The sequence below is a fragment of the Bison bison genome, unplaced genomic scaffold (genome assembly GCF_000754665.1).
Source record: "Bison bison bison isolate TAMUID 2011002044 unplaced genomic scaffold, Bison_UMD1.0 scf7180017864334, whole genome shotgun sequence".
Lineage (NCBI taxonomy): Eukaryota > Metazoa > Chordata > Mammalia > Artiodactyla > Bovidae > Bison > Bison bison.
Window position 1 is genome coordinate 674,436 of NW_011494906.1, and position 11,713 is coordinate 686,148.

The 11,713-nt window shown below is 47.6% G+C and overlaps 1 protein-coding gene across 1 annotated transcript in view; it reads left to right on the forward strand.

The window, feature by feature from the left end:
• Positions 1 to 3,608, forward strand: part of LOC104998665 (solute carrier family 22 member 6-like) — a 27,631-nt gene extending 24,023 nt beyond the window's left edge. Inside the window, exons 9-10 of the mRNA XM_010853968.1 lie at positions 2,653 to 2,856; positions 3,192 to 3,608. Of these exons, the coding sequence (XP_010852270.1) occupies positions 2,653 to 2,856; positions 3,192 to 3,261 (274 nt within the window). The 3' untranslated portion in view covers positions 3,262 to 3,608. The remainder of the gene's footprint in view (positions 1 to 2,652; positions 2,857 to 3,191) is intronic.
• The last annotated feature ends 8,105 nt before the right edge of the window (positions 3,609 to 11,713 follow it).

Below are 11,713 nucleotides of genomic sequence, written 5' to 3' on the forward strand. Positions count from 1 at the left end.
TTTTCTGTACTTTTTTTTTTTTTTTTTTTTTTTTTCTCTAATTTTATTTTATTTTTAAACTTTACATAATTGTATTAGTTTTGCCAAATATCAAAATGAATCCGCCACAGGTATACATGTGTTCCCCATCCCGAACCCTCCTCCCTCCTCCCTCCCCCATACCCATCCCTCTGGGCCGTCCCAGTGCACCAGCCCCAAGCATCCAGCATCATGCATCAAACCTGGCCATGTCCAGTTCTAACTGTTCCTTATTTACCCACATATAGATTTCTCAGGAGACAGGTAAGGTGGTCTCTTTAAGAGTTTTCCAGTTTTTTGTGATCCACACAGTCAAAGGCTTTAGTCAATGAAGCAGGAGCAGATGTTTTTCTGGAATTCCCTTGTTTTCCCTTTAATGTAGCGAATGTTGGCAATTTGATCTCTGGTTTTTCTATGTTTCTTGAACCCAGTTTGTACATCTGGAGGTTCTCAGTTCACATACTGCTGAAGTCTGGCTTGAAGTATTTTGAGCATAACCTTCCTAGCATCTGAAATGAACACAATTGTATGATAGTTTGGACATTCTTTGGCATTGCCCTTCTTTGGAGTTGGATTGAAAACTGACCTTTTCAGTGCCATGGCCACTGAGGAGTTTAATCTCTTCAACTTCTGTTAGGTCCTTACCATTTCTGTGCTTTATCATGTCAATCCTTCCAGGAAATGTTCCCTTGATATCTCCAATTCTCTTGAAGAGGTCTCTAGTATTTCCCATTCTGTTGTTTGGCTCTACTTCTTTGCATTGTTCATTAAAGAAGCCCTTCTTTTTTTTTCTTTTTTTTAAATATAAATTTATTTATTTTAATTGGAGGCTAATAACTTTACAATATTGTATTGGTTTTGCCTTCTTATCTCTCCTCAATGTTCTCTGGAACTCAGCTTTCAGTTGGATGTATCTTTCCCTTTCTTTACCTTTCACTTCTCTTCTTTCCTCAGCTATTTGTAAAGCCTCCTCCAAAAGAAGACAACCATTTTGCCTTCTTGGATTTTTCTTTAGTATTTTGGTCACTGCCTCCTGTACAATGTTACATACCTCCATCCATAGTTCTTCAGGCAGTCTATCAGATCTAATCCCTTGAATCTATTCATTACCGCCACTGTATAATCATAAGGGATTTGATTTAAGTCATACCTGAATGGCCTACACTACCGATACTATATATAAACAGATAACTAATGAGAACCTCCTGTATAGCACAGAGAACTCAGCTTGGTGTTCTGTGATGACCTAAATAGGAAAGAAATCCAAAAAGGACAGGACATACATATACATGTAGCTAGTTCACTTTGCTGTACAGCAGAAAATGACATAGCAGTGCAAAGAAACTATAATCCAATTTTTAAAAATAAAATAAATAAAGATCACTTTGGCTTCCTCGTGGAGAATAGACTGGGAATAGAAGGGCCCAGAGTAGAAATGGGGCAACTCCCCTGGCGGTCCAGTAGCTAAGACTCTGTGTTCCCAATGCAGGGGGCCCTGGTTCGATCCCTGATCAGGGAACTAGATCCCACAAGCTGCAACAAAGATCGAAGATCCCTAGTGTCATGACTAAAACCCATCACAGTCAAATAAAATAATTTTTAAAAAACAAAAGTAGAAATGGGATGACCGGCCAGGAGCTTACTGCAATGGCACTGGCAAGAGGTGAAAATGACTCATCGTAACCTGGGGCTTCCCTAGGGGCTCAGTTGGTAAAGAATCTGCCTGCAATGCAGGAGACCTGGGTTCAATCCCTGGGTTGGGAAGATAACCTGGAGAAGAGAATGGCTACCCACTCCAGTATTCTTGCCTGGAGAATCCCATGGACAGAGGAGCCTGGCAGGCTACTGTCCTTGGGGTCACAAGGACATGACTGAGTGACTAACCACTTTCACAGCCTGGTGGGCAGTGGTTGTGGAGATGGAGAGGAGGGAGCTGATTCTGAATGTGTTTTGAAGGAAGAGCCATCCAAAGATGTGGGGAAATAAGGGAACAGGAGTCATCAGGACGATTACTAGATACTTGAACAACTGGGTCATTCGACGTGCCCATCGATGTGCCAGGATGGGGAATCTGAGCGAAGAGCAGATGTGAAGGTAGAAACGAAGAATTCTTGCCATATAAAATTTGAGGGGCCTTTTAGACACCCAAAATGAAGGTGTTGGGTAGGAAGCTGGATATGGTGTCTGAAGCTTGGGGAAGAGGTTGGTTGGGGATTTGTTCACAGTTATACAGTAAGTTCAAATTGGAACCGGAACCCTGGCTTCTTGGTCCTGAAAACAGTTACTATCAACTTTCCTTTTAGCCAGCCAGGGTAAGTGCATCCCTGTGAAAAACAAATGAAAGTGTTAGTTGCTCAGTCATGTCCGACTCTTTGTGACCCCATAGACTGCAGCCCACCAGGCTCCTCTGTCCATGGAATTCTCCAGGCAAGAATACTGGAGTGGGTTGTCATTCCCTTCTCCGGGGGATCTTCCCAACCCAGGGGTCAAGCTCCTGTCTTCTGCATTACAGGCAGATTCTTTACCATCTGAGCCACCAGGGAGGAATGTGAAAGAAGAAAACACGACTGACAGGCAGAGTTAGGGCACCCACAGACCTCACTGGCCTCACCGGGGTGCTCTCCCTCCCTGCAGGCAGAGAGGTGTGAATGTGACAAACTGCTTGGCGAACATAGGCAGCATTCTGAGCCCGCTGGTGGGCATGACCTCTGACCTCTACCCTTCCCTGCCTCTTTTCATCTATGGAGGGGTCCTCGTGGCTGCCTGCCCCATCACTGCCCCCCTGCCAGAGACGCGGGGGCTGCCGCTGCCCAACACACTGCAAGACCTGGAGAGAAGGTAGGCTTCCCCCCACACCCTCAGAGCTCTAGGACCGCACAAATCCTTGATCCAGTCCATTTAACAAAAAAAAAAAGAAAAAAAAACAGATCCAGGGGAGACCGGGGACTTGATGGGGTCATTCAGCTAGACTCTGGTGGAGCCAAGGCCAGAATCCAGCCCTCTGGCTTCCCTGGTCCTGTTTTCACAGATAGACAGAGCCCCCTAGAATCCTTTCTGGGGCTCTCAACTCTTGGAAACAGTGGGAGATTTGGACATAAAGTGGGACAACTGAGCACAAACCTAAAAAGGATCCCCCATCTCTACTCCCACACCCCCTTCCCCTTCCCCTGTAGGTGGAAAGAGAAATCGGGGCAGAAGCAGCAGGAGCAGCAGATGGTCCCGCTCCAGCCTCCTGAGAACTGAGCAGGGGCAGCGGGTGGACGGAGTCCCTGCGTCCCCACACCAGGAGGAGGGAAGGAGAAACGGCAGCCAGGGGAGGATGGGCGGGGCCTCTACTGGACCTGTGGTTCCAGAGAATACTTCCCCGGGGCCCCCAGTCCCAGCCAGACCCATCCTATCATTTCATTAAAAACAGCTATGCACATAAAATGATTCCATTATATATATATTCTTTTTCAGATTCTCTTCCATTATAGGTTATTACAAGATAATGAATCTAGGTCCCTCTGCTATATAGCAGGCCTTTGCTGCCGCTGCTGCTGTTCAGGCACTAAGTCGTGTCCAACTCTTTGTGACCCCATGGACTGCAGCAGGTTTCTCTGCAATTGCCTGGCTTCTCTGTCCTTCACTGTCTCCTGGAGTTTGCTCAAATTCATGTCCATTGAGTCATGATACTATCCAACCATCTCACCCTCTGTCGCCTCCTTCTCCTCCTGCCCTCAATCTTTCCCAGCATCAGGGTCTTTTCCAATGAGTCGGCTATTAGTATCAGGCGGCCAAAGTATTGGAGCTGCAGCTTCAGCATCAGTCCTTCCGATGAATATTCAGGGTTGATTTCCTTTAGGATTGACTGACTTGATTTCCTTGCAGTCCAAGGGACTCTCAAGAGTCTTCTCCAGCACCACAATTTGAAAGCATCAATTTTTCAGCTGTTACATGAACTCATTTCCTTGCAGTTGTACAGCTGAGGGCCCTGGCCACCACTCCAAGCCCTAGCCCTTTGTATGACCTCATTATTGTCCTTATCTTGTAGAAACCTAATGGTTTGTTTACTATTACTGGGCAAAGGTAACAGTACTTCAAAGTCCTCTAGTCAGGAAAGTGCTTCCCGGGAGGGAGGTGGGAGGGGGATTCAGAATGGGGAACACGTGTACACCCGTGGTGGATGCATGTTGATGTATGGTAAAACCAATACAATATTGTAAAGTATAAAATAAATAAATAATAAAAGAAAAAAAAAAAAGCAAGTGCTTGGCAATTCCTGGAAACCGCAAGTCCTGTTTGGCTGGAGCAGACTAGCAAGGAGGCAGTGCTAGGATATTAGATCAAGGAGGAAGAAGAGGCTGATCACACAATGGCCTGGCAAGTACTTTTGAGACCAGGAGCTTTACTCTGAAAAAGATGAGAAAGTGATAGAGCATCTCAAATAGAGGATGGATACAATTTGACTTACATGTGAAAAGGAACGAAAAAAAAGACCAAAAAATGGACTTCCCTGGCAGTCTAGTGGTTAAGACTCTACACTTCCAATGCAGGGGACACAGTTTTGATCCCTGGTCAGGGAACTAAGATCCTGCATGCCACATGGCTCAGCCAAAAACTTTAAAAAATGACTTTAAAAAAAAAAGGAAGCTTCTGAATGCTGTATTGAGGACAGGCTACACAATAAGCCTGGGTAGAAGCAGGAAGACTAGGGTGGAGGCACTTATCCAGGTGAGAGATGACACTGGCCAAGACCAGAGTGGTTGTACCCTGGTTATATTCAAGGAAGAGACAATAGGATTTTTTTTAATAAATTATATTTGAGTATGTAAGGGAAAGACTGACTTCCCAAGTGGTACTAGTGGCAAAAAACCTGCCTACCAATGCAGGAGACACAAGAGACGCGGATTCGATCCCTGGGTGGGGAAGATGCCCTGGAAGAGGAAATGGCAACCCACTCCGGTATTCTTGCCTGGAGAATCCCTTGGACAGAGGAGCCTGCCAAGCTACAGTTCATGGGGTTGCAAAGAGTTGGACACAAGTAACTGAGCATGCATGCATGTGAGAGAAAGAGCGAAGTCAGGAATGACTGCACGGTGCAGGGCCTGCGCTACTGGAAGGACAGGCTTATCATCTACTGAGATAAGCAAGCCTGCAGTTGGGGTTAGGGATGAGTCATGTCTGAGATTATTCTAGGTATCCAAGTGGAGCTGGCAGGCAGCAATGATGACAGCGATAACAATAATCATAGCTCCAGCCGTAGTACCAATCGGAGTCAGGCACTCTTCCAACGCTTTACATGTCTTAATTCATTTAATCCTCATAACAACCTTGTGACGTCGAGCTATCATTTTCCCCATTTTACAGATGAGGAAATTTTGGATATATGAGTCTGGTGTTCAGAGGAGAGGCTGGGCTGGAGACATAAAATCTGGAAGTCATCAACGTGTGGGTGACATAACCTAGAGAGTGGATGTGAAGGTCCAAGGACTGAGCCCAGATCTTCCAAAGTTTAGAGAGTGGGAGCATGAGGAAGATCAGCAAAGAAGAGTGAAGAACAGCAATCAGGGACATAGGAGAACCAAGAAGGGGTCCTCAGAGGCTCTGTACAGAAAGCAGTTCTAGAAGGAAGAAGTGATGAAGAGAAAGCACTTTGGGAACTGTAAATTGAGATCTCAATACAAGGAGACAATGTGGGGTTGGGTGCTAGCCACTGACTGATTATTATGCACGTGTGCTAAGTTGCTTCAGTCATGTCCGACTCTTTGCAACCCTATGGACTGTAGCCTGCCAGGCTCCTCTGTCCATGGGATTCTCCAGGCAAGAATACCGGAGTGGGTTACTATTTCCTCCTCCGGGGCATCTTCCCCACCCAGGGATCAAAGGAGTCTCTTCTGTCTCGTGCTTTGGCGGGCTGATTCTTTACCACTAGTGCCACCTGGGAAGCCAACCTACCACAAGTCACAAGGCCTGAGCTCCCACATCTGTAAAATGGGTCTTTACCACCCTGTGGCCAGTCTTTGTCCCCAGTCTCATCCCAGGGCCACCAGCTGAGTTAGGGTTACCACCCTCATTCCGCTGCCTTTACCTCCCCAAATCCCCACCTCTTGCCACTTGCCTCACTAGAATGTTCTAGTTCATAATCTATGCTTTTGCCTCCAAGGCATTCCCTCATCTTGAACCAAGCTTACGATGGGGGGCAGGGTATCACTGCAAATACTTGTAGGATTCATCTCCCACCCTGCCTTTCCTCTGGCACCTGGCTGTCCTTTGACCCTGGCTCAGGCCCAGAGACTCAAGAGCTGCAGCAAGGGAGAGGGAAAGAGCTGCCCAAATCCCAGAAATGGATTTACAGACAAAGGCTGGAACCATGGATAGGAAGTGAGAGGGGCCAGGAACTGAGGTTCAGGGTGCAGGGGTCTGAGGCCAGAGGGGCCAGAGACCTCATAGGGGCCTGAGGAATAAAGTCTGTTGATTGAGGACTGGGCTGCAGGCAAGGGCATGGGATTGGGAACCAGGAAACCACATCTTAGGGCTATGGGCCAGCCGTCACACGGACCCCTGCCAGGAAGGCCCAGGCAACACCCTTCAGGACTCTGGTGACCAGAAAGAATCTGGGAAGGGGGCAGCTGGGTGGAGTTTGAGCTCTCCAGGACTGAGCCAGGGAAGTCACAGGAAGCCAAGCACAGATATATTAAGGTGAATAGAGCAAGGAGCCAGGAGATGGAAGTGTCCAGGCAAGGCTGGGGCCAGGGAAACAAGCCCTTGAAGGGACAGGAAGCCCACGCCTAAAAGATGGAGGAAGTGCCTAAAATGATCTCCTGTTGGAGCTGGAGCGTTTCTAGATAAGCCAGCCCAGAGTGACTCAAGTGTGTTCCTGAGATGCCAGTCCTAAAAGATGCTCTACATAAAAATATTTCTGTGATGAAATAAGTATGGAAAACACTGCATGTTCCTCTCTGCCTCTCAGAGATTCTTAGTGTACATTTGCCATTCAAAGGCTCTAATAAGGGCAGGAGTAGAGACTCAGACATAGGGAACAGACTTATGGACACAGTGGGGGAAGGAGAGGGTGGGACAAATTGAAAGAGTAACATTGAAATATATACACTACCAGGTGTAAATTTAAAATGCCATGAAATTAAAAGACACTTGCTCCTTGGAGAAAAAGCTATAACAAACCTAGACAGCATATGAAAAAGCAGAGACATTACTTTGCCAACAAAGGTCTGTATATTTAAAGCTATGGTTTTCCCAGTAGTCATATATGAATGTGAGAGTTGGACCATAAGGGAGAAGGCTGAGTGCCGAAGAATTGATGCTTTTGAATTGTGGTGTTGGAGAAGACTCTTGAAAGTCCCTTGGACTGCTAGGAGATCAAACCAGTCAATCTTAAAGGAAATCAAACCTGAATATTGATTGGAAGGACTGATGCTGAAGCTGAGGCTCCAATACTTTGGCCACCTGATGCAAAGAGCCGACTTTTTGGAAAAGACCCTGATGCTGGGAAAGATTGAAGGCAGGAGGAGAAATGGGCAACAGAGGATGAGATGGTTGGATGGCATCACCAACTCAATGGACAGGAGTTTGAGCAAGCTCCAGGAGATGGTGAAAGACAGGGAAGCCTGGTGTGCTGCAGTCCAAGGGGTCACAAAGAGTCAGACACAACTGAGCGACTGAACAACAACAACAACCACGGCTAATGGGAAGTTGCTGTGCAGCGCAGGGAGCTCAGGCCAGTGCTCTGTGACAACCTTGGTGGGTGGGATGGGGTGGGAGGTCAGAGGGAGGTTCAAGGGGGAAGGAACATGTGTATAACTGTGGCTAATTCATGTTGATGTATGGCAGAAACTAACACAAGATTGTAAGGCAATTATCCTCCAATTAAAAAAAAATTTAGAGTGTGAAAAATAAAGGCTCTGATAGGTTCCTGCAGTAAAGAAAGCCTAATTAATTTATCAAGGAAGACTTTTTTTCTTATAACTTACACCTACTAATGTTCTGCAAAATAAACTTTGAGGTATACCAGACTAGCCTCCTATTTTACTTCCAGCTTTACCAAAACTCAGAGAAGGAGAGTAATGTGCCCAAGATCTCATGACCAGGAGAGACAGAGCTGAGTAAAACCCCAGGTATCCCATTTTTAAAGAACATCAAAGCTGGGAAAGTCCTCTAGGACCAGATAGTGCATCTATTCCATCTTTGCCTGTGTCCTCAATTCCATTTATGGAAGGGTAGCCTGAGGCTGGGAGAGAAGCCATGACTATTTCTTCCCCACAAGGTGTGCTCGCCTGGGCCCCCAACTTGACTCCAACATCCTGGTGCCCTGAAAACTAAGTAACCTTGCGAATCAGATCCTCCTCCCAGGCCTACATCCTCCCCGCTGGGGCCAGCTCCCACCGACCATCACTCTACCTTTCTTCACCTTAATCCCTAAGCTCAGGAAGCTCATGGACTCTGGCCCACCCTGGTACCTTTCTCAGGATCAATCTTGTCTCCTCAACTCACTCACCAATCCCATGGCTTCCGGGCTCTGGTTTCTCCTGTTCCCCTCACTGTTGAACACAGTGCTGGGCATAGATTCCAGACTGTTCCCTCGACTGCATAATCAATCTGGAGGAAGTAGGATACGGCATAGGCTGCACTGTGGGGTTTTTTAACAGGGAGTACTGGGCTTCCCTGGGGTCTCAGATGGTAAAGAATCCACCTGCAATGCAGGAGAACTGAGTTTGATCCCTGGGTTGGGAAGATCCCCTGGAAGAGGGCATGGCAACCCACTCCAGTATTCTTGTCTGGAGACTCCCCATGGACAGAGGAGCTTGGCGGGCTACAGTTCATGGGGTCGCAAAGAGTCGGACACACCTTAGTTAAGCACAGCACACAGCACGGGGTGACAACTCTGGAGACCTATCCCTGGACTGTTGGGTAAAGGAGGAGGGCTAAGCTGGAGGTGGGCTTTTATCCCTGTCTTCCTCTACCCCAGGTAGGTTACAGAGCCACCCCACTGGCTGTTGGTAGCAGGAAGCTAGAGCAGGCAGGGCATATGCTCAGTGGAAAGGTTCACGTGCCTAGGAGGAAAACACAGAGATAAATGTTCACCCTAGAAGTGACACAGCTTGAGACCCACCATCCAAAAGCCAGACCCAGACCCAGCCTTCCTTCCTCCTTTCCTGTAAGGCTGCCATTTTCTGCTAGAAGTTTCCTTTTGAAAAAGGCTTCCCTGGTGGTTCATACGGTAAAGCGTATGTCTGCAATGCAGGAGAGCCGGGTTCGATCCCTGGTATGGGAAGATCCCCTGGAGAAAGAAATGGCAGCCCACTTCAGTATTCTTGCCTGGAAAATCCCATGGACGGTGGAGCCTGGTAGGCTACCGTCCATGGGGTCGCAAAGAGTCGGACACGACTGAGCGACTTCACTTCACTTCTCTGATACACACCGAACCGCTCCCTTTCTGAGCCTCGGATCCTTTATGGGAAGAGGAAGCAGGGTGGGGAAGTTTGGTCCCCACCCCTGAGGACTGTGTGCTCCCTACCACTGCTGGTGGGGCACACGCCCTTCTCCAGGGGGCTCCAGCTTGCAGCCAACCCCTGAAGTGCCCCAGGGAAAGGGAGAGGCAGCTGGAGCCGGCAGGCCCCTCCCCCTCACTGGCCTCAGCCCTGGGGCTACAGGTTCTAACTCGATTGTGCACAGTTAATCACAGCGTGTGCTGGCCAGCGGAGTAAACAGGCGGCCTCCAAGGTCCACTCAGAGTCATCAATCCCTTCCCTGGTCAGGCCTCTTTCAGTGCTGGGCCTGGCAGGAGGCGCCAAGGGGGCAGGGAAGGGGGGCCACGGGGCCAGGGTTGTGTTAGACCGTGGCAGAAAAGCTGATTGCCCCACAGCGCAGGGAAATGGATGAGAAGGAAAGAAGAGATATGGATACACCGACACTGACATTTGAGGGATCTTTAGGATAGGGCAAAAGTGATGATTGGGAAGCTCTGGCACCTACTAGCCATGTGACCTTGAACAGATGACTGGACCTCTCAGTGCCTCAGTTTTCTCATCTATAATATGGGGACAATAATTCTACCTACTTCTTCAGGTTGCTATGAAAATTAAATTAGTGAAAACACATAAAACACTGAGAACAGTGCCTGCATACAGTTGGGCCTGTGTGTTTGCTAAATAAATGGAACAACAGAATGAATGACTGGAGAAACACTGGCTTAGCAGTTCCCGTGATATCCAGTGTCTTAGAAATCACCTAAAGAGTTCTCAACAAGATGTGGGCCACAGTTTTCTGTATGTAAAAGTGAAGTGAAGTTGCTCAGTCGTGTCCAACTCTTTGTGACCCCATGGACTGTAGCTTACGAGGTTCCTCTGTCCATGGGATTTTCCAGGTAAGAATACTGGAGTGGGTTGCCGTTTCCTTCTCCAGGAGATTTTCCCGACCCAGGGATTGAACCCAGGTCTCCCGCATTGTAGGCAGATGCTTTACCATCTAAGCCACCAGGGAAGTCAAAAGGGAGGTCATAATTGTGCCTGTATCAAGGAGCCATTAGGAGGGTTAAATGAGAAAGTGCACTAAAGTGTTTATGAATGCAGCAGCTGGATGAAGCACAAGCTGGAATCAAGATTGCCGGGAGAAATATCAATAACCCCAGATTTGCAGATGACACTACCCTTATGGCAGAAAGTGAAGAACTAAAGAGCCTCGTGATGAAAGTGAAAGAGGAAAGTCAAAAAGTTGACTTAAAACTCAACATTCAGAAAACAAAGATCATGGCATCTGGTCCCATCACTTCATGGCAAATAAATGGGGAAACAATGGAAACAGTGAGAGACTTTATTTTGGGGGCTCCAAAATCACTGCAGATGGTGACTGCAGACATGAAATTAAAAGGCACTTGCTCCTTGGGAAAAAAGCTATGACAAACCTAGAAAGCATATTAAAAAGCAGACACATTACTTTACCAACAAAGGTCTGCCTAGTCAAAGCTATGGTTTTTCCAGTAGTCATGTATGGATGTGAGAGTTGGACCATAAAGAAGGCTGAACACCAAAGAACTGATACTTTCAAACCGTGGTGCAGAGAAGACTCTTGAGAATCCCTTGAACTGCAAGATCAAACCAATCAATCCTAAAGGAAATCAATCCTGAATATACACTGGAAGGACTGATGCTAAAGCTGAAGCTCCAACACTTTGGCCACCTGATGGGAAGAGCCAGCTCATTGGAAATGACCATGATGCTGGAAAAGAGTGAAGGCAGCAGGAGAAGGGGATGACAGAGGATGAGATGATTGGATGGCATCACCGACTTAAAGGACATGAGTTTGAGAAAGCTCTGGGAGTTGGTGAAGGACAGGGAAGCCTGGCGTGCTGCAGTCCACGGGGTCGCAAAGAGTCTGGACAGGACTGAGCAACTGAACAACAACAAATGAAGTGTTTACAAACTCGGTAGCCAGTAGCAAGTGCTGCAAGCAAGGTCAGATCAGAACAGATCTGATCAGTCGCTCAGTCGTGTCCGACTCTGCAACCCCATGAATCGCAGCACACCAGCCCTCCCTGTCCATCACCAACTCCTGGAGTTCACTGAGACTCACGTCCATTGAGTCAGTGATGCCATCCAGCCATCTCATCCTCTGTCATCCCCTTCTCCTGCCCCCAATCCCTCCCAGCATCAGAGTCTTTTCCAATGAGTCAACTCTTCACATGAGGTGGCCAAAGTAC